A 24,009-nucleotide genomic window follows, 5' to 3' on the forward strand; every position below is an offset into this window, starting at 1 on the left:
GAGCAGGCGGTGGGAGCGGGGAGGGCGCACGGAGGACGGCCACCGAGTGTCCTTGTTGCTCCCCAAACGTGGCGACAGGCGAGGCAGAGACTCCCAATGAGTAGGATGGCGACACGTGATCCAGGCGGAGGGAGGCTTGGGGGGTGGCGGATCAAGAGAGACGGAGGGGGGCGGGCTGCAAGGAGAGAGGCGGGAGGAGCGGGGAAGGGGGGCGAGCCGGGCGCGCGGGCGGTGGCAGCCTCTGCCTCCGGGACGCACGGGCCGCAGCCCTCCCCGCGAGCCGCGCCGCGCGGCCACACACTCGGGGCTCCCCGCGAGCCGGAGCGCGGCGCACGGCGATGCGCCGAGGCGGGCGCTGAGGCGGCGCCGCGCGAGCTGCAGCCGAGGCGGCGGCGGCCCCCCCAGCCCAGCCCAGCCCGGCGCCGCCGCCGAGCCCGGGCCCCAGCGAGCGGCGGCGCCCAAGTTCCCGCCATGAGCTGCGGGCTCCGCGGGCTCCGCGGCTCCGGAGGCTCCCTCCCGGCGGAGCGCGATCGCGGCGCCCCGCGGCCCCGACGCGCCTAACGCCGCCGCTCGCCGGTCCCGCTCCCGCCGCCGCCGCCGCCCGCGTCCCGGCCGCCGCCTCGGCCCCGCAGCGCCGCTCGCAGCATGTCTCGAAGGAAGATTTCGTCCGAGTCCTTCAGCTCCCTGGGCTCCGACTACCTGGAGACCAGCCCCGAGGAGGAGGGCGAGTGCCCCCTGTCCAGGCTCTGCTGGAACGGCAGCCGGAGTCCGCCCGGCCAGCCCGAGGCCAGCGCGGCCGCCGCCGCCGCCGCCGCCGCCACGGCTGCCTCCACCGCCGCCTCCGCCGCCGCCGCCGCCGCCGCCGGGGCCAGGAGGGCGCAGCGCCGGAGGCGGGTCAACCTGGACTCGCTGGGCGAGAGCATCAGCCGCCTGACGGCGCCCTCGGTGAGCCGGGCGCGGGGCCGGGCGTCGGGAGGGGACGGGGATCGGGAAAGTTGGCGCCGGGCGAGTCGGGCGTGCACAGAGCCCGACCGCTGGGGGGCGGCCCGGCCTCACCCCGCCGGCCTGGGGTTCCTGTGGCCCCGGGGGAGACCCCGACCCCTGGGCCCGGGGGCAAGGGGCGTTAGAGCGCGCCAAAGGAGTAAGACCTTACTCTGGGGTCTCGGGGCCTGCCCACCCACCCCAGCCTCTCCTCCTGACGGCCCAGGGCTCCTTCGCACCCACCTGTTTTCTTCCTCCCAAACTTTCCCAGGCACCGTGTCCGCAGATCCCATTCCCATGCCCTTCATCTCTGTTGCCCCCAAGGGGCGCCTGCCCCTTCCGGGAAACTCTTCCTCTCCCTTTTCCCACACTCTTGTTCTCAGCGTGACCTCCTCTGACATCTCTGAATTCCACAGGCTGTCTGCATTCTGGGACGCATCCCTTTTCTCCAGTCTTCAGGCACTGGCTGTCAGATACTTGTTGAGTTGCCTTCTGATGAAACAAACAAACAAACAAACAAACAAACAAAAAGAACCCCCCAAACCCCCTCTAATTTCTTTCCCTCCACCCCATAGACTTTTTTACTTATTCACTGAGCGTGATTAGCTCAACTCTCTTCTCTGGGCAACTCTGGTGTCTGGTTTTCTAAAGCTCCCTGGTATTTCTTGCACCTGTACATCCAACCTTCCCTCTGTTTTCCCCTGACTTCTCCAGGGCTTTTCCACTCATTTTCTCGTACCTTCCTTATATGAAGACCTTCGTAAAGATCTGTTGAGTGAGCACATGCCTTCCTAGCCCTCGGAACTGGTGCTCATTCCGGGATGACTGTATCAGCCGTTCCAGGTGTGCCAGACTCCCCTGGTTCCAGGCATCCTTCCAGAGCACTTCTGCCCATTCCTGCTCAGCCGTTTCAGCCACCCTTGACTTGGTCCATTTGCAGGAGTGCCAGACCTGTGTTTTTAGTCTTTCTGCCTGTGCGACCTCTGCTTCGAAGGAATCCACACGGTTGCAGACAGAATGGGGAAAAGATGCCGTGTCCCAGCCCCGTCCACCTTTCATTCCCACCCTGACCTTGGGTGCAAGGACTTCCACTCCCCACAGCACTGTTACCTACTCTTCCTTGAGACTTCTACTTCTCTGAAGTCTCCAAAACGAAACTGAACTTTGATCTTGTTCGGCTACTCTTGAGTCTCCTTGTGAAAATCCTCTTGCAGCTGATGGTCGTCCTGCAAATATCCCGGTGGCCCTGGCATTAATGGGGCCTGATCTTTTCTTTGAACCGTGACACTCCTCTTCGGTTATCTTCCTTTTCTTGTATGTTTTGCCTTCAGTTTACCTTCCGTCACCTCTCCCATGTTACTCAGTCATAATTGATAACATAGGAAACAAAACTCAAAATGGGTTGGCTGCTGCTTGCTGCTCTTTACTGCAAAGAAATCTCCCAGAAAGTGTAATTTTAGGAACTATTTGATGTTGTTGAACCTAAGTCTTTATTAAAGGAGCCCAGTAATCTTGTGCATCCGTAGGTTTGTGTAAATATCTACAGCAACATTTATGCAATATACTAAATCTTTAGTACAACAGATCCATATCTGAATACGATGATTTTACTAAAGACAATGATTCATTTTGGGGGAGTTTTTTAAAAAAATAATCTTGGAGTTTTCTTTTTACGTAAGAATCAGAATTTACAAATATGTAAAAAAGCAATGGTGGTGTCCCTGGTAATGCTAATTTAACCTGCATGAGGAGTAGATAAAAGAAACAGAACCCAGGTGGTTACTACCGGAACAAGGGGGAGGAAATTTTTACCTTTATAAGTAAAAATTTGAACGACACTGGCTTTTTGCTGGATAAAAAGAATGCACCCTAGTAATGGGTTTTAGGATAAGAAAATTGAAAATTATTGTGGTGATCTAATAAATGCAACAGCTATATGTACTTGCCATGCTGTAAATCTTCTCCATTTTGAAAGCTGAGACCATACTGGTGAACATAGCGTAAACATTTTCAACATCATAGTTTCTGTATAAATAAATCCCATTGGCTGACCATGTTGCCAACAGACTTAGTCACACGAATAAAACAGAGGTTATATTTTAAAGCAGTAACTTGCTTCTGTGGTTGCCAACCCCCCACCCTGTTTTCTGTTATTTGGTGAGCTAGAACATTGCTTCAAAAAGTTCTAGTAGATTCATTCCCCTGCATTGTGAGGATTCTAAACTTCTTCGAAAATACTTGAGGAGACAGTTTATGTCCTGCCTTTTATTTCTGGTTGTTTTGATTGTTATGAGCTGTCTTGCATTTGTCACAATATACTTCAGGAAAAACTGTGTTTTCTATGGAAGCTCTCTTCTCCTTAGTGGCTTCATCATGGAATGCTGTCCACTGGAGACTTATTACTCATTCATAATAATTTGCAAGTAGGAAAATGGAGTGATTTTAATAAATACTAGCATATTGTCAAGTAATGAAACTAGTTGTTTGATCAATGGGATATTCAAAGTCTGGTTTTTGATATTTTGAAAGTCATTTTTATATACATTGATGTTGGATTTAAAGATTATAGCACATTATACCAGTTTAAGAATAAAAGTAAATTGGATTGATGAAATTTATAAAAATTTTGGAATTTGGGAGACCTGATTTTCATTCCTTGTGCCTTGGACAACGAAACATTTTTATAGCGCCGTCCATATCATTTTAACTCCAGGATCCTTCTCATTTGTAAGGTATTATACTTAGGGTCCCCCCTTATTCTGGGATTATACAGAGACATATAATATATTACCAAGCTTTTGATAAACTGCCATAATGACATATAAAAGAAAAATAAGCACACATTATGAGTTTTAAATTTTTGAGGGAAGTAGATTACTTTCTTAAGTAGGAGCATCAGAGCCACATTTATTCCACCCAGTTATTAAGCGATATTGGAGGACCTACTGTGTGGCAAGTATTGTGCAAAGCACGGGCAACACAATAGCCAGGAGAAAAAAAAAATTCCCAGCCTTTGACCTCATGCGACTTCTTTAATTGAAGCCTGTATTTTAATGAAACTGCATTGAGGGAAGTCACAAGAACTCCAGTTGTCCTGGGGACGTCCAGGGTAAGGTGTATTTATCATCCACCTTGGGTAGTTTTGTTTACTGTGAATCTGTGGGGTGCAGCCATAACCATAAACACAACCCTAAAGTCCCGACTGCAGGTGCATACATCACTTGCTCTGTTATTTATCTTGAGGTAATTTACTTGGGAACACATGTGGAGAAACAGCTGGGGGTTATACGTCACGGGTGGATTTCGTAACCCATTTATTTCGGTTTTATTCTTATAAACGGGAGTTGCGGAGAACCCTGTCACTCTGACTTCGGTTTTGGGGTTGCTAGTGTCCGCTTGTCAGTGACCATATTGAGACCAGCTGGAGGGCGAGGCTTCCCTAGTTCTCTTGTCGGAGGACGACTGGCTGTTACAACATGGCAGGTGGCTTTGAAGACTTCAGAAGCTACAGGGCAGAATGGCAGGAAGAAAAGTGACAGGGCTGGAAGGATGGCAACGAAGGGGAGGAAAGCTACTGACATAGAGAATAGTCCGAGGAAATGAGAGAACAGCGAGCAAAGAGAAAACTGAAGGGAAGTCGGTTCAAGTAGCAAAAAAGGAAAAATGGTTTCACTATTTTTGGAAAAGTATTATATTGATACGAGCCTATGAAAAAGTGAAAGGACATAAAATACATATTTAGCCTGATATTGAACACTATTAGCTTTCTGACATGTGTAAACTTAAAAAAGCCTTGAGAGTGTGGGTGTAACTAGCATGTAAATAATGAAAAATATATGAAATATATTTGTGAGGTGGGATGTTTGATAACTTTTATCTTAATTGAAGTTTTAAAATCTGTGCTCAATTTAGCTCACAAAGTTTGAGTAACAGATTCGTCACAATTGGAAAGTTAGAGAAAATGCATTCCAGTAGTTTAGTGTTCTCACGTTTGTAAAAAATGGACACTGTAATATGAAATCAGAATTTAATGACCATTTGTTGCTTTCCCTACTGCATCCCTGATCCTGGAGCATGAAAGTGGCAGAGGTGAAAGAACAAGGCTCAGAGTTTGTCAGGGGTTTGAATAACTCCCTGCCCAGCCCCTTTCTAAACGTGAGCCCCTGCGAAAACCAACTCTTATCTTCTTAGAGCCTTGGTTTCCTATTTTGTGAAATAGGAATAATAACAATCTTGTAGATTTGTTGTGAACGAGGAGCAACGTTCTTTTAAAACTCCTCGAACTCAATACGTGACAGTTTTGGGCCGAGATCCATTACTTTCAACCAAATTTGAATGCCTCCAAATGATCTAAAAATGTCTTCTCTCTCAATAATTTACTTGCTAGTAATATTTGAAAGAGTTCGTAGGTTAACTGATGTCATGTACCTAAGAAAGAACAAAACGTAACAAGAAGGAGTTTATTTTGTTGGCATTGCCCCGTCAATCCATTACAAAATTAGAACTGGAGTCCCGTTTGGCTCCCTGGCTATGACTCCTATGTGTATGTAATCATTGCAGATTTGAACATTTCTGTCAAACTGCGGAGTGCTTTGTGACAATATGAAAACCACTTTTACAAGTTTTTAAGAATACGTACAAAGACATACATATTTAGTAGAATGTAGGTTATTTCACAACAAATTATTTTTAAATTAGAAAAAAAAATAGGTGAAAGAGAAGTTGATTATTTCATTTGCCTGAGAATGTCAAATGTTCTCCATCCATTGCATTCAAACTAATTTGTACACGTGTTCAAAGGTTTAGGCAATAAGATGCAGTAATTACCCAGCTAATGGCATTTATGTTTTGTGTACAGTGATCTAGTCTTGTTTGGCTACCAGCTCAATTGTTGGATCTTCATTTTAAAGGTACATTTTGACAATGGGAACATAACATCCACGATTATTAGTTAGTTCATAATTGATCTACCTTGAAGGACTCTGAGCTGTGTGGGAAGTGTGTTCGAGTGCTATTATGTCTTTTCCCCTCAGTATCATCATTGCTCTTTTCATTCACCTTTGCTTTGTCCTGTTGTTTCTGTCATATGGAACTTAAGGTCAAATTTAAAAAATACATATTTTATTGAATATGATAGTAAAATAAATGCATTATTTCCATATGTATTCATTCTTCACCCATGAGCTAGGGAGAAGGTAGAATGATGCCTTTTGGAACTTCACATACCTCTAGAAAGAAAAAGAAAGTGAAGTGCATAGGCAGGGAAAATATTTGCAAGGCCTTTCTGGTGACTAGGTTTTCTTTGTAGGCCCTTGCTTGTTACATGAGCCAGTGATGTAGCTCAAACTTTAAAGTTCCTATTTTTAAGTCCCGACTCTAACCTCAACACTGTTGATGGTTATGTCATACTAGAGGCCTGGTGCATGAAATTTGTGCCTGGGTAGGGTCCCTAGGCCTGGCTGGCGATCAGGGCCTATTGGGGCCTTCCAGCTAGCGGCCGGGTCCTCCCTCCCCTAGCTGCCGGCCGGGGCCATCCTTCGTTCCGCGCTGCCCCCTGGTGGTCAGCGCCCGTCATAGCAAGCCGTTGAACTCCCAAGGGGACAATTTGCATATTAGGCTTATATATATATATAGATAATTTAGAATAGTACCTAATGGATAGTCAATAAAATGCTTAGAATAGATGAATGTATGTTTTTGTTGACTCATCTTAATTACATTTTTTCTTTTATGTGTGACTAGAGACCCGGTGCATGAAATTCATGCACTGGGGCGGGGGTGTCCCTCAGCCCAGCCTGCACCCTTTCCAATCTGGGACCCCTCGGGGGATGTCCAACTGCCAGTTTAGGCCCCGGCCCAAACCAGCAGTCAGACATCCCTCTTACAATCTGGGAATGCTGGCTCCCAACCATTTACCTGCCTGCCTGCCTGATTGCCCCTAACCACTTCTGCCTGCCAGCCTGATCATCCCCTAACCATTCCCATGCCAGCCCAATTGACGCCTAACTGCTCCCCTGCTGGCCCGATGGCCCTCAACTGCCCTCCCCTGCTGGCCTGATCACCCACAACTGCCCTCCCCTGCCGGCCATCTTGTGGCCATATGTGGGCAGCCATCTTGTGTGAGGGCATGATGGTCAATTTGCATATTACCTCTTTATTATATAGAATAAATTCTGCCTGACTGATATGGCTCGATGGTTGAGCATCGATCCATGAACCAAGAGATCACAGCTCGATTCCAGCCAAGGGCACATTCCCGGGTTGCGGGCTTGATCCCAGTGTGGGGCGTGCAGGAGGCAGCCGATCAATGATTCTCTCTCATCATTGATGTTTCTATCTCTCCCTTCCCCTTCCTCTCTGAAATCAATAAAAAATTATTTTTAAAAAAGAATTCTAAATTCTGACAAATAGAATGAAGGAGATACTGTGGGTACAATGACGGGATAAGTAGAAAGGGGAACCTCCTTAGAGACAGCGGCTTGGGAAGGCCTATCTGAGGAGGTGACATTTGGATTGAGGCCTCGAGGAAGAGAGAAGGGGTGGGCACTCCCGTGAAAGCTGTGCTATGCATCCATTTTGTAGTGTTTCAAAGAGGTGTGTGACCTGCCAAGACCACATGGCACATGAGTGATGGGGCGGGTGTTTAAAACAAGGTCTGCTTGTGGCTTACGTAGGCATCAGCCTTCCTCCAGTATGGTCTTGCAGCCGAGGCCAACACCAGTCACATACCGGCTGACTGGCATGTCCACACTGGCCTGCCTCTGCCCAGGGCTTGGGACACAGCGGGTGGCAGAGGTGTCTGGGCACGTGCTAGGTGAGAAGGCACCCAGCACCTGCCCCACCCAGGCTCAGGCCGTCCAAGGACCTGCCTGACCACACCTCCTCCTCTCCCTGTCCAGGACCTGCGGGCAGAGCTGGATTCAAACCTCCACAAAGCCACTGCCCAGCTGTGTGACCTTGGACTTCACTGAACCTTCTCCTCATTTGCCGGAGGAGGATGCTGGTGTATGGGAAAGAGCAGAGCTGGGATTGGAACCCACAGCCTCTTGGCTCGGAAGCTCTAGTCTTTTTTTTTTTTTTTTTTTAATTGATTTTTTACAGAGAGGAAGGGAGAGGGATAGAGAGTTAGAAACATCAATGAGAGAGAAACATTGATCAGCTGCCTCATGCACTCCTCCTACTGGGGATGTGCCTGCAACCAAGGTACATGCCCTTGAATGGAATCGAACCCGGGACTCTTCAGTCTGCAGGCCGACGCTCTATCCACTGAGCCAAACCGGTTAGGGCGGAAGCCCTAGTCTTTCCACCGTGCCAGGTGGCGTGGCTTCTTGCATTGGGCCTCCCGAGGGGCTAGTTCAGTGTTCTTGGTCCTGTCTGTGCATCCATATCAGCCGGGATCTTGACAAACTTGGGGACCCACCCACAGAGATTCAGGTTCAATTGACCTGAGGTGGGGCCCAGGCACCGATTGATTTTAGAAGCTCCCCAGTTAAAGTAAATAAGTAAAAACAAAAGCTCCCCAGTTGATTCGAATAGGCTGCCAGGGTCGAGAATCATGGATTCGCCCCCTTCGTTTTATAAATGAGGAAACTGATGGCCAGAAATTCTGAGCGACTATTCCCAGCCCCAAGATTCCCCAGCCACTTGCAGCTGCAGCCGTGGTCTCTAAACTCCCCCTTCTGAGGGAAAGAACTGTAGTGCGGACATACACTGAGTGGCCAGATTATTATGATCTCTGAATGCATAATAATCTGGCCACTCAGTGTATATATACAGAATATATATATTAGAGTTGGGTCCGGCCAGCCTGGCCAGGGAGAGGGGACATGGGCGGTTGGCCGACCTGCCTGCTGGTCGAACTCCTGGTCGAGGGACAATTTGCATATTAGCCTTTTATTATATAGGATTTTTTTGTGTGCTCTATTTGGTTCTATCAGGCAATATATTTAGATTTAATATCCACTCTATGAGAGATACATTCAAGTATGCCAACCTGTTTGAATGTTCTTACACCTGCCATTTAAAGCAAACCTTCAGAATGCAGCTGTGCTAACAAGCAGAAGGGGTAGTATCCTCCTCCTGGTTTTCGTTAGGTGGCCCATTTGTATTTTAAGAAGTTAGGTACATGAAATGATTCCTTCAGTCTCCTTCAGTCTCCAGTCTGCTTATAGTGTCTGCACAATTCTCTCTCAAATGAGAGGGAAATGTTTGTCAGCAAGTGGGCTACTGTTGCCAAAAATGCATTGCTTGGAAATGGAATGACAGTCTTGCTCCTCAAAACTCACTTCAGGACAGAATCTGAAGATCTAGCATTATGTGCTGTAAGCTCAGAGCACCTCATAACATTGCAAAGTCCCGCTTAGAGTGATTTAGGAAGTAGAGGAACTGCAAATATCTCAGAAGGCTGGAGATTTGTGGGGTTGTGGTGGGGAGTTGAGAAAGAGTGAACATTCTTATGAAAACAACAGTGAGAAAATCACTTCCTAATACAGGTTGGATTTGAGACTTATTAAACAGTTCTTCATTTAAGTAGTGGTTATCAAACTTCAGGGAACATAAAAACACCTGAAGAAAATGGTTAGAATCAGATTCCTGGGTCCCTTAGCAGGTCTGGTTTGATAGCTCTGGGGATGGGGAAAAGGAGGGACTTGGACTTTATATTTTAAACAAAACCCCACCTGATAGCTAGGACCCCACAGCTGTGCCTCAAGGACTGGATTCCACACCTTCAGGATCACTGATCTAGATTCCAGTCTGCAGTGAGCTCTGCAGACTGATTCTTTTAGAAAGAATGATCCTGGACGCAACTCCTTTGAGGTGACTATATCCAGGTGAATTTTTGTATTAATAGGGGCAGAATAAAAGTGGTGACTTGGAGCTACATCCTGTGGTTGTGTCCTTTGTGTTCAAAATAATCGTGTTGGTGGTGTGGCAGAGGTGTTTGGGGTGTCATGGTTTGTGCTTTTAATTATTTGTGGACTCTGTGGCTGTTTTTCCTGAAGATGCTTTGTTAGCTCCCCTCAGTTTACATTCAAGGTCACATGCCATTGCTTAGCGTGCTAGGGCCCCTTTCTTCAAATAAACTATTCGAAAATGTGGAGGAGGGCAGAGGAGAAGGGAGAAGGGTTATCTTGAGGATCCTGTGAAGGTACCACCAGCCTTTGTGTTTTTCAGAGTGTTACCCATACAACATTTCTCAAATGCTCCATCTACTGGTTCATTTCGAAGCAATGACTTGTTCACATGCCTATAAAAATGTCTTTAAAAGGTGAAGGGAGAAAGAAACAGATCTGGATGCCAGGAAAATATTTTTTTTCCTAGAAAGGAAGCACTAGGGGGTTCGGATATTAGGTGAATAGAACTATCTATCAAACCTTACTAAAATAAATACCAGCTGCTCATCGCTACATCCTTAGCCAGTTAGTCTTCCTCTCATTCAGTGGACAAGTTGAACTCTCCAAATAAATGGTGAGCTAACGTTTGAAGGGTTTGCGTTTGGAACCGGTCTATCAGGAGAGAAGGCCATCTGTATGGAAGTCCTTGAAGTCCGCTTGACTCCTTTTCTGTTCACTCTATATTTGCTATGTGTGACTCTGCTGTGCCCAATAGAGTAATTAAAAATGTCAAAAACATGCTTACATTCCTTGTTGCTTTATGCCTATGCTTCTTCATGCATGAAATCTCTAATTTAATATTGGGGAAGAATGGTTTTTCTGACTAGTTTTGTGCACAAAACACACACACACACACACACACACACACACACACACACACAAACACACACACATTCTGTTTTCTCTCCCTGCAGTTTCTCCTATAGAGTACTGTAATTGCTCACATGTCTGTGTTAGGACTTGTGTTGTACTGTGATTTTGGTTTATTCTGCCTCCTTAAGCCAGATTTATGCATGTCTATATCTAGTAGAAAGTCTGATTTATAAAGGTACTCAATACATGCTTGTTAGGAGAATGAATAAATGAGTGAAAAAAATCCTTGTGTAGTTTGTGATGTATTAGTAATGCTTTGTAGGCTATGATGATTTTGTGCTGACATATTTAGTTGGTTATTTTAACTGTTCTATTTGTAGCTTTTTCTTAGACACAAATAAGAGTAAATATAGTTGTAAAATTATTTTTTAGAATGCTTTAGGTTTTGAAAATCCTCTCATGTTAGGTATTTTTTAAAATATATTTTTATTGATTTCAGACAGTAAGGAAAGGGAGAGAGATAGAAACATCAATGATGAGAGAGAATCATTGATTGGCTGCCTCCTACATGCCCCCCACTGGGGATCAAGCTTGCTACCCAGGCATGTGCCCTTGACCGGAATCGAACCTGGGACCCTTCAGTCAGCAGGCGGATGCTCTATCCACTGTTCTAAACTGGCTAGGGCTCATGTTGGGTATTTTATTGGAGCTTCACAATAATCTCTAGATTTTATGCCAGTCATCTCTAACTTTGGTAACCATGATTATCTTAAAATGCTTGCAGTCATAGTAACTATTTGGGGAAGCATATGTGCTGACACAGTGCATTCTAGCTCTTAAAGATCAGATGTGTATCTCTGGAAGATATGGAGATGGTATCTATACCATGCTGTTTTGTTCATTATTATTTCAATGCATAAGAAATCTTTGTTATCAAACATCATATTAAATAAGAATCTCAACAAACCAGTGCATCCACATATTTATCCTATAGTAATCATTATAGACATAATAATGGTGTTGGAGGGATGGAGCCCTTGGGAACAGTGATAAAATTAGAAATTGTTGCTTTAAGAAATGGGGAGGAATAGTGACCAGGAACAGGTAGAAGTATTATTGGGTATTTTTTTGAGGGCCCAACTGAGGTTGGAGATAATGAATTTGTAGCCTAATCTGAGAGGATGAGTATGACTTGGAGAGGTATAAAGTGATGAAGGTATTCATTGTATATTAAAAGGCCTATCTGTCAACTTGAACTTCAGGTGTTTGGGGGGAAATCAGTTGGAGCAGTGGGTTCTGTCTTGGGAAATAATGAGAGTGAATGTCAAATGAAATAGACTGTAATATTCAAAGGCATTTCTAGCCTTCCTGTGTTGCACACAGATCTGATATTAAGCTTATTTAATGTGTATCTGGGTCTTATTCTTTCACTATTCAGTTAATGCTCCTAGAATAGCTAATTGATTCCCTAGGCCACCCCCTTCCGCCAATCCAGAATTGATAACTGATAACTAGTTTTTGAGAAACTCAATGCTAATTTCTTGATTAGTATTTGCATTATGTTTTCAAAGTTAGAACTAAGCCTTGAAAAATTAAGGCTATTCAGTTATATCATTCAATGCATTATTTATGGTCCTTAGTTATTACACAATGAGTTTCCTTGGCTCAGATTTGATAGTACATTGCTTCTTGAACATAAAGGAGCCTATGGGATTCGATAATAGGTGGCTACCAAAAATTTTCCTATTGTATTGGAGAGCACAGCTGATATTTTCTTATCCAAAAAGGTAAAAAGTCGTTCTGGTTCATCAGACATTCTGGCAAAGTATACTATCTCACATGTGCAGTATCAGTTTGTGAGCAGATGAAATCCAATAAAATACACTTAAGAGTTAAACACTTTTCATTTTGTGAATCAGTCTTTGATCATCCCAAAGTCTGCTGTGTGTGTCAGTGATGCAGTGTCATTATTGTGAGTCTTAGCTATCACTGGGCTATAGGTGTGTGGACATCCTGGTAAGTGGAGTGTCTTAGATAATCAAATGCTAGATAACGGGCATTTTTTTTTTTCTACATAGAAACACTGAGGAACTACATGGTTCTTGTGGTCTGAAAGAGTTAATGTGCATACTTGATTACCAATACTCTACCAGGGAGTCTCTTAGGCAGAGGGAGGCAAATTAGGAATGGATTTTAACAAAAAGCTTAAAAAAAACTTTTAAAGATCTGTGCATTATCTGGTTAATGTGATTGCCTTGTTTTCTTGAAAAATACCTGTTAGAATGTGTGTGTGCATGCGCAGGACGGGGGCAGGTGCTGCAGTTCAATAAGTGCTGCATTCTGATTTTTGTTTTAATTTGACTTTGGGGAAATAACTTTCCAGTCTTTGTTTCCCCGTCTCTGAAATCATATATAATCATACTAATCTCTCACTCCTGGGTAAATATGTAATAAAATGTGAACAGTGAATCGGAGATATTGTGTTTACCGTTATTAATTTCTTCATTGTGCTGCTATGCTGATTCCTTGAGGAGTAAGGTCTTGGTTAAGATTCCTTTCCTCTCTACATTCTGGGAGAATAACGGGTTTTGGAGTCAGACACTAACTCCTGTGTTATCTTGTGCATTCTTGGAAAAGCCTCTCTGAGGCTCAGTTTTTTATCTATACAATGAAGGTAATAATTTATTGAATCATGAAGATTAAAAGTATACTGCATAGCACAGTATTTGGAATACAGTAAACAATTAATTTTGATGCCTTTTTTTGACCCCTTATAAGTTATCCTACAGATCTGTATATTGGTTATCACATCTCCTGATACCTTGTTTTCTCCAGCCACAGTCTTGGGGGGAACCTCCAAATATTTCCTTTCTTTATAGTTCTTGTTTAGCATTCTTGTGCTTTTCATGGAAAATATTTTCAACATTTTTGGGTGTGCAACATTTTAGGATTATAAAATCTCCCAGAAATTTCTTCCCAGAAATCTTAAAAACAGATGTGATCTTACTGGTTACTTATTTATCCACTCAGTCACTCCTCACATGCATTTATTCGGACAGCATTTATTTAGCAAATGAGGATTTACTAATTCACTCAATATATACCCCATATGCATTAAACACACACATAAAGTGGACATTCAAACAAAAATTTGATATGGTCCTTTTGGTTTTAAGAAACGTGAAATCACATTTTAAAAATTACCAAATAATGTGTCGAACGGCTATATCAACCCTCCCTCTGTCTCTCCCCCTCGTCCTATCTTGACCTTTCCTTACTTGGCTTGATGTGGAGGACATGTGGACAAAGGAAGAGCCTGTATAGAAAAAGACGAGTTGAAACTGTAATGATGATGATGATGATGATGAGGAGGAGGAGGAGGAGGAGGAGGTGAAGGAGGCTAAGAGTGTTGATTTATCATGTACCATGTACCAGGCAGGGTACCAAGGGCTCTAGACATGGTAGTCCATTAAATACACACAACAGTAATGCAGGAGTGATGCCTTTCCATGGTCTATGGCAGGCGTCCTCAAACTACGGCCCGCGGGCCACATGCGGGTGTTTTTGCCGTTTTGTTTTTTTACTTCAAAATAAGATATGTGCAGTGTGCATAGGAATTTGTTCATAGTTTTTTTTTTAAACTATAGTCCGGCCCTCCAACGGTCTGAGGGACAGTGAACTGGCCCCCTGTTTAAAAAGTTTGAGGACCCCTGGTCTATGGTGTCAAAAGCCTGTCTTTCTGACCTCACCTCCTGACGCTCTAACCTCCGCTCACAGTTCTACAGTACACTTCTTGCTCACTCCAGGCAAGTGTTCTCTTGCCTCAGGACTTTTGTCCTATTCTCCGTGTCAGAAATGCTCCCTTGTTCCAGTTTTCCATATGATTGGCCCTTTTGTGGCATTCCGATTCCGCCTCACACATTAGCTCTCCCCCACCAATCCTTCCCTCTCATATCACTGTTAATTTCCATCATCGCACTCACCATCAGAAGCTATCCATTTGCTTGCTTGCTTATGTATTACCTGTCCTCCCTCACTGTGATTTAAGCTCTGCACGAGCAGGACCTTGTCTCGGTTGCTCACAGTGGTCTTTGCAGTGCCTAGACTAGTCCTGGTTCGAGGTAGGTTCTTAATACATCTTTATCGACTGAATGAATGAGAGTCATTTTGAGAGAAGTCTTAGCACTTGGAAAAGAGGATAATTTAAAAAACACACACACACACAGGGCGGGAGAAGGAAAAAACAACAACATGTTAGGCAAGTACTATGGGCCCAGCATTTAAGTGTTTTTATAATATGTGTCACTGGACTTTCAGAGTAACTTTACGAGAGCGTCAGAGAAGTTGAGTAACTTGCCTATGATCACAGCTAAAGGTTGATAGAGATAAGATTATCATCTTGGTCTGTGTAGCTCCAATCTCTGTATTCCTTCCAGTGGAATTACAGGTTTCAAACCCCTGTGAGTGTGGTGGACATGGACGTGCCTAGATGCCCCTTTGGGAATGAATGAGTTCTTCACCTATCTGCTGGGAGTACTACCGGCTGTCACCCTCAACTGTCAGTCTCTTACATGTGTTGCCTGGACTGAAGGGAGCTGCCTTGCTCAAGGTCGTGCCCCATTCCAGTGACGGATCAACATGGGGATCTGAAGGCTTGACCGTAAGCAATGGTTCAGCCAACTGTAAAGTAGAGTTCCATGTCGGGTCAACTGAGGCCCTCACTGAGGCTGCATCTCAGGCAACTTCTCCCTCTTTCTGGTTCTGCTGCTTCTGTACTCTCTCACGGGCATGCATCCCAAGCGCACCTCCTAATAAGCTTTCTGCATGCTGATCTTTTCAGTCTGCTTCCCAGGGAAACCAAGTTGCTGGAGAGATTTTGAGAACCATCATGACATTAAGAAAAGTGCAGAAGGCAGCACCCAGAAGGTGGCATTTGGAAGAAATATAATGATAACCTTGAACTTGGAGTTTTTGAACTTAGGTGCAAATGGTCAGCTCCAGACTTGGAGCTCTCTGAGGGCTTGGTATTACTGGGTTGCTGGCCTCAGCTCCGTGCCCGTCACATGGCAGGCAGACGCTCATTAAATAGACTGCTGAAAATTTGGGACTGGAGTTGGGGTAAGAGCTTGCGGAAGTAATAGCTAATAGCTTGAAAATTGACAAGCTCTCGGAGTGAAGGAGAGAAAACTAAGAACAACAGAGAATCGAGAAGCAGTGCACATAGAGACCCAGAAGAACGCAGGTACCGGGATGCTTTTTGGTTTGTTTGTGGGGGTGGGAGGTGGCTGGAGAGCAGCTGGGGGCAAGGCCTGTAGTGGTTGACATTTGGGAAGTAGTGACAAGTTAAGGATGGCACTCTCCAGCCCAGCATGAATGAGGCTGCTGGTGGCCTCAGAAAAGCAATGCCAATTCTGCATCTGAGATAGGAAACTACTTAACAAGGTTCCAAGAGGATGTCTGTGACGAGTAAACAAAGGATATGACGGGCATACATTTCTCATCCAAGGTGTTTGGCAATAAAAGTAAAGAGAGCTATTTGGCAGGGCTTCTGAGGCCACATCCAAAATTGTTTGAGGGTGAGAGAGGAATGAAAAGAGTTGGAGATGGATGAAATAGGTGGGTGCCGGGAAAGGCTGAGGGGACACAGAGGCATTCTTTCACCCCCTTTCTCTGTACCTGGGGGAATGCCCTAGGCCAGTGGTCGGCAAACTCATTAGTCAACCGAGCTGAATATCAACAGTACAATGATTGAAATTTCTTTTGAGAGCCAAATTTTTTAAACTTAAACTTCTTCAAAATAGACTCGCCCAGACCGTGGTATTTTGTGGAAGAGCCACACTCCAGGGGCCAAAGAGCCGCAGTTTGCCGACCACGGCCCTAGGGCATAATAGGAGTATAGGGCAAAGGCAGCTGCCAGAGTTAGGTTTTTATTTACACCGAATTGATTATAGTCTTGTCTCTATTTTATTACTGTAACTCAGTGATTGGTCAGTAATTTTGATATCTCATGGTTGTGAAATTTAAATTGCCACGTTACTCACCATTCTCTCGGTTTTCCTCTATGGTAGCTGCACTGATGGTGGGAGGTCAAATGAGACCAGAAATGTCATTCATTTATCCTGCAAACATTTTATGTTCCCATTACAAAATGCACATTTTTCATTTGTATATTCCCCTGCAGATAGCTGTTAGATTGTCTCATCAGTCTGAAAACTTCAGATTTCCTCTTACCCGTCTACAGACAGGACTTCATAAATTGAACACCCTGTGGAGGGAACTGTTTCTGATTTGTGCTTTGTATTAGCTTACTCTCTTTCAGCTGGCAAGGCAATTTGAGATGTCTATTTTAAAGCCACGACTCCTGGCCTTACACTCCCCGTGTCCGGATGACTTTGTTTAGTGTTAGAGCCCTTTTGCACCGATGGGAAGGTCACTAATGGAAGGCGCTCCCGGGGCACTGGGGGTCAGGGGGCGAGGGCTGTACTTTGTGGTTCTGCGGAACCTATTTCACACAGTTGAGAGGTGGTGTGGAAGGTAAAATGAGGCCAAGCAGGACACACACAATCAAATGCAGCTTCTTGGCCCCCTCCCTTTCCTTTTCCCGGTAAATTTTACTTAATTTCATTAAGCAAGGATTTATGTCTATTCTATTTCCTGCCACTGGCAAGTCTACCAGTGCCTGGCACATAATAGTTGATCAATAATTATTAAGTGAATAAATTTAGAGTGGATATAAAGATATTTATTCTAACTATACTATACAGATAGTGTAAGAAACAGATAAGGTGATACATACAATTGCACTTCAGAAAAATAAAAGCAACAGTAGTAACGAAAACAAAATAGACAAAACAGAATCTTCAGATGTAAACAACCCATTATGTCCTATTATTTTTATTCCTTCGTCATATACATACTATCCGCCCACTGTGCACGCCTGACTTTACTGTGTACTGAGCCATGATGCAAGGTCTATGGAGCAGAAAACGGCTGTTGTCATGGGCAGGATTTAAAAACCAAGTGCTGGATTTTCCTTAAGTACTCTTGTAAGCAGCTGCACCAGTTAATTTACATTACATACTAGGAGGAAATAAGTTTTTCCTACATGGTCTAACAATATTTTTTAAAAATCCAACATTAGTTCATGAAACAGATATTCGTTGCTGGCCTTTTCTGTGCCAGGAATTTGAGATGTCCCAGTTATATGGGGAACATATGTATAGTCCCTCCCCTCCCCCATTTTTTTCTTATGATTTCTGTTGCAAACATTTTGGGAATGATATTCCAGAAAGATTTTTATCTTGCTTCTCACCTCTTTCTTGTTAAAATCTTCCCAAGAGAAAGCAAGAACTTTTGGAAGAAAAATTCACATTTTCCCAATAGCCAATTAGTGAGAAGCCTGTAATAACTCAGTGTTTCTGTAGACTTCAACAAACAAAAAACATATCTGTAGAAACGCTGTTGTTCAAATTCTTGAGTCTATCTTCCAAATTCATTTTTCCTTGTGCGATTGGTTTAATTTGTGTATGAGAGATATCTTGATTTTTTAATGTTGTCTTACTAAATACTTAATTTCCAACTGAAGGTATTTATGTGTTTTTTTTTTCAAGAATGAAAGGATGCAGGGGTGCTTACAAATTGTGTTTTTATAGTACTTATAGACACAAACCTGACTTTATCTTAATAGCATTTTGAAATCTATCATTGATTATATAGGGCAGAAGATAAATGATTCTGCCATTGGATTCTCAATCTTAAAATGCCATCTAATAGAAACCTGGAGTAGGCATAATTACTCTCATTGTTTCTCTTTTTAAAATTTGCCACAAGTAATGAAATTGTGTTTTACCTCTTTATAAAGAAATCTGCCTCCAAAGGCATTTGTTGTAAGGAGCGATAATAAGATGATTGTATTGTAAGGGAACAAAGACTGAGGGGAAGAGTGAATTTTAGCTACAGACTATTGTAATTCCATTTGAAGCGTCAGACAGATGTGAGGGAATTTCTAGCACAGAGCCTAGAGAAGAGAATTTTATTGTTTCCTCCTGATAAAAGATCAATAAAGCTTTGTTGACCTGACAGTGTTTGTAACCTATAAAGACTCTCTTTGTGTGTGTGTGTGTGTGTGTTGTTAATTTATTGCCATTATAAATCCGTTTAAAAGAAAATCAGTCTTTCCTTTTGTTCCGAATTAAATTCTTTTTCCAAAAGTGTGCTTGTGAAGCACTGCCCTAACTTTTCTGCAGAAGGGGAGTGGAGGGGATTCGTCCCTAGCTTGCAAGAGGCTACCTAGTGAGCTCTGTAATGGGAGGCTGCTCCCTGGCTCTTTAAGCATTTGGGCAGTTCTCTTCTGATCCAGCTGCATGCTTGGGCTGGGAGTTGGGAAAGATGTAGGAAATAAAAGACTAAATTAAATTGTGAGTGTAATTTTTCACTATCGGCCTAGCATTCTTGACTATTGGGAACAGTCTAGGTCTCAACTATTAATATAGTTAATATAGACATTAAATTATTTTGATTGTAGCAATGGGTTATATGATCATGATGACGATAATTGTGGAAATCAACAATTCCATTGGACATGTAATTGGAAAAAACATGGCCGATGTTTTACTACAGTTTACCCCCAAAGAGATGTAACATTTTTCAAAGAATACATATGAGTAAGTCACTTTCAAATATGGGCCTGCAAAAAAGTTACCATAGTTAAGCTATAAAATGAGTCTGCAAATATAAATTTAAAAATAATACCAGACCAATAACTTTGGCCATTAGATAAGGGATTTAGCTATTTTATGTGATTTATAAATCAAATCAAGATATAACTGCCTGGAAACATTTAAAAAACTTAACAAAGTTTATTTTCCTCTTCCAGAGTAACTAATAGAAGCGAAAGCAAAGGCATATAAAACATTTTATACTAGTTGAAACTTTGATATGTTATGGGTTAAGGTTGAGAAAACATTGCAAAGTGGGGGCATTTACTTTTGGTAGTACCTATTTTCAGTCTCTCCCTCTCCCTCTCTTAATTCCTATATCAAAGCCTCTTGCCATAAAAATCTGCTGAGTCTCTCTCATCAGACAAATTTGGACTGTGTACATTTTAAATACCTTATCCTGTTAAATTATTCATTGGAAAATACCTCCCTTGATGTTAAGTAACTTTGCAGGAGTTGAAATAAGTTTTTTTTTGGAGAAGATTGGGGTATGGATGGGGTGGAGATAGCTCTCTTGGTGCTCCTAAAATCAAGCCTGGTGTCTGGCCTCACAAGGCTCCGACATACATGGATAGTTTATGGAAGTGGTGATGTCTGGGTGCTTCTCAGGCAGCCATCTGGAGCTCTCTGCAGCTATAATAAATTAGCTAATGTTCTTGGACTGTAGGAATAACATAGATGTATTGGGAGATATAAACAAAATAATATACAGCACCTTTGACTATGTGGCATTATATTTATTATTAATTTTTTATCATAAACTATTTTCTGTGGTTCTACAGAACTGTTATTACGTCCTTAGGGTTCATCCTATATAATAATACCCTAACATGCAAATCGACCGAACAGCCGAAAGACCAGTCGCTAGAATACGCACTGACCACCAGGGGGCAGACCTTAATGCAGGAGCTGCCCCATGGTGGTCAATGCACTCCCACAGGGGGAGCGCCACTCAGCCAGAAGCTGGGCTCATGGCTGGTAAGTGCAGAGCCTCTCCCACCTCCACATAAGTGCTAAGGAGCAGCGAGTAGGCAGGTGGTAAGGAGCAAGGGGTCCAGAACTGCAAGGGGGTGCAGGCTGGGCTGAGGAAACCACCACCTCTCCCCCGCCCCCATCCAGTGCATGAATTTCATGCATCGGGCCTTTAGTTTTAAATAAGGCTCATAGGACTAAATGAGACTGATGTCCTTATGTTTTATAATGTTTGCAGATTCTAGAGATTTTGCTACTTATATGCATAATTCAGGAATTAATATGCGTTGTGCCACTTTTGGGTGCCCCTGTACTAGGTTTGCCTGGGAAATCCTAGTTAAGTGCCCTTATATATGCAAGAAAATGAAAATGCCTTTTAAAAATGGAAAAAAGATACTTGTTCCTAAGTCTCATGTCATTAAAATTCCCTGTTGTTTGGTGTGAATAGGTGTATCTGATTTCTGAGGGTCAACAGTTAACTGATAGTTATAAAACAGAGCAAGAAACTTAACACTGTGTAGTATTCGAGGTAGAATTTGAGAAAAATATATACTGTGCCAGAAATGTCCCCTCCTCTGTAGCAGCTGTTCCCAGTATCACTTCTTCCTCATGTCCTTTCACGTCCACTTTCCCCAGCCTCTAACTTTCCATTAGGCAACGAGACAAACAAATGGCCAAGAAATACTACAGAGGTAAACATTTGGTTCTGACGTGAGCAAGTTTTGATGTCTTTTGTCATATTTCTAATATGAACTCCACAACGATTCACATTGTAATGACCATTTCTTAAATGATGGATGGCTTATTTTGAGTAGTTTTTAGTGCAAGCAGATTTGAAGAGTATTTTGAAAAACGAGGGTCTTTCACCAACTATATTGTTTTTAACACTTGACAACATAAGGCATTTTTCTTCTTAACTTTCCTCACTTCAAGGCTGTGAAAAAAAGGATGTGCTGACCAGAAAAGCCACAGGCATTGAATGGTACCTGCTTGGAGTTTACCAAGCATGTTTTAAATACACATTATCCCACCCGGATTCACCCAGGAAATGCATGCTGTGGGCAGGAAAAGGATTAATTATAAACTCAACTCAAAGATAAAGAAACAAAAGCTCAGCGAGGAATGGTAACTTGCCCAAAGTCAAGAAGCTAGTAGCCATCTACATTTTGGAGCCTCGTTCTCCTGGTTCAGGTCCTAAGTTCTTTCTACTCTGACGTATCTCTCGACATGTCCATGAATTGTTGCATCCCAATATACAACATTGCTCAGGGTAGGTTCCCTATTACGCTTCCCCTGTGTTTCCATACTTTGTGACTTGCTAAGGGGTGGTAGCAATATCCTGTTGGTTTTTTTTATTTTTCTTGTTTTAAAAATTTTATCTTTATCGTAAAAAGTTTTACAGATGTTACCTTCTCCTCCCCCGTAAACCCCCTCCATCCCTCCTCCTGGTTTTCTTGAATTTTACCTCTTCTCACCAACTGTTTAGTTCCTGACTGTGCTATAAGTCCACACAACACAGACCTGTGTTAGGAATGACCAAGGTCTCTTTCTCCATCGGGCTCTGCCTCTGGGCTGACCTAGTTCGCCTTTCCACTCTCATGTTTCTATGCTCCAGGCTCCCATGATGGAGGTAGCTATGGCCAGATTGACACAAGCCATCATCACTGCCAACATCTGAGCTTATGCTGCAGCGTCTGGGAAGAGCAATGATGTTACTTGTACATAGTTTGCTTTCCGAATATGAAAGAAGTCATGATTATCATAGAATCAGTTACATGCATAAGGGTGTACAGTTCTCTTCATAGATTGTACTAGTATATAATTGTGCACACCCGTTCATACACATACCTAACATAAATTATTTAGTATTAGAAGAAATGAGGAAGTAATATAATAGTTATTGTTTAATGGATTAATACCTAGTTTAAGAGATGTGCTCAGAGTTAAGTGACAGAAAAGGTACGACTTTCCATGTCATGTAGCACTAGTAGTTTTCAGTGTAGGCAGATTTGAAGAGTATTTTGAAAAACCAGGGGCTGTCACCAACTGTATTGTTTTTGTGCTGAAAGAAGTGTGATTATCTGTACCTCAGCTCAGGAGAGGCGTGCAGCGTAAACACTGATGACGTGCAGTCGTTATCTGCCGAACATCTGCCTGGTAAGCACCTTTCATATTCGTTTGGATGATCCGATTGTAGTCAACACTCGATCTGATTATACTTAGACCCTCGTCGAGTTTTATCTTCTTTTTTTTTTTAAATTAACTTTTTAAAAATATATATATTTTATTGATTTTTCACAGAGAGAAAGGGAGAGGGATAGAGAGCTAGAAACATCGATGAGAGAGATACATCGACCAGCTGCCTCCTGCACACCCCCCACCGGGGATGTGCCCGCAACCAATGTACATGCCCTTGACCAGAATCGAACCTGGGATCTTTCAGTCCACAGACCGACGCTCTATACACTGAGCCAAACCGGTTTCGGCAGAGTTTTATCTTCTAAGAGAGGTTGAAACAGAGCTGGGCAGTATCTGAGACCCTTTAACTCCGAGTATTTGTGCTGGTCAAGGTCCTGAGGTTATCCGACTCTCAGTGACCCACTGGCTAAACACAGTGCCCACGGTTCTTTGGTTGGCATCTGATGACAATTTACTTATTTACATTGAGCAATAACTGTGAAATGAGGCTTATTACTCAAAGTCTGCACAGTTAGCACTTTCCTACCTGTTCAGCCTGCATGAGGAACCAAGTCATAATCAAAAGTTTGCTTTAATCCAGTTAAAGACAAAGCAAAGTGACTTTCATCCCAAATTCTTCAGTGCAGGGGAGGCCTTTCGCATGAGAGTTGGCACTCCACGTCTGTTTATAAGGCTCCCTTTTTAGTAGAGATGGTTGAAGAATTTTCCTTACTTTAGGAATAATCTTTCTCAATGTGACAGAGGGCCAGTATCCACCTGAACAGTACTAGATGTGATGTTTCCTAAACAATTCCCCTTCCTTCTCTTTCCTATGGGTGCTCTCTCTAACTGCACCCCCCACCCCTTTATCTCTTTTACGCTTGTTCCTTCTATTGCCCAGTGGCCACTTTGCTCAGAGCTGTATACCCCAGCTGGTGACTGGAGGTCATTCTCTATCACCCAGTTACAAATTATTGTTTAAGCAGCGTGTTTAGGGTTGACAAAACATTTCCCTGTTTTATGTGTTAATTGTATATTTTAACTGTCAGGCAGAAATATGACTTCCTTTATTTCTGGGCTCTGGTTAGGAAACACTTCACTGTTGCTCCCAACTACTGGAAACAGCAGGGGATTCTTTGGAAATGCTGGCGTGGAGGCTGCAAAGGTGTTTTAAAAGGCTAGAGATTATTTCTGACATGAAGGCTGTTGCTATCCTGTGTGGTTTTCCAGAGTCGAAAAGACACTAATTAGCTTTGCAGCATCTCATTGGCATCTTTGGGCTGTGAGGCAAGCCTGGCAACAGTCCTAAATGTTAGACATGGTCAGTTTAGTTCAATTTAACAATTTTTTGACTACCTCCTCATCAAGAGATTTCATTCCCCCCCCCCCCCCCCCCCGCCATAGGATTATCACATGACACATATTTGTATAATACTTTATAGTTTTATTTCATT

At 43.3% G+C, this 24,009-nt stretch overlaps 1 protein-coding gene across 1 annotated transcript in view; it reads left to right on the top strand.

Annotated features, from left to right (window-relative positions):
- The first annotated feature begins 219 nt into the window (after positions 1–219).
- The window catches only part of GUCY1A2 (guanylate cyclase 1 soluble subunit alpha 2), a 311,442-nt gene continuing 287,652 nt past the window's right edge, over positions 220–24,009 (top strand). Inside the window, exon 1 of the mRNA XM_079787360.1 lies at positions 220–945. Within this exon, the coding sequence (XP_079643486.1) occupies positions 646–945 (300 nt within the window). The 5' untranslated portion in view covers positions 220–645. The remainder of the gene's footprint in view (positions 946–24,009) is intronic.

Source organism: Cnephaeus nilssonii (assembly GCF_951640355.1).
Source record: "Cnephaeus nilssonii genome assembly, chromosome: 13".
Classification (NCBI taxonomy): domain Eukaryota; kingdom Metazoa; phylum Chordata; class Mammalia; order Chiroptera; family Vespertilionidae; genus Cnephaeus; species Cnephaeus nilssonii.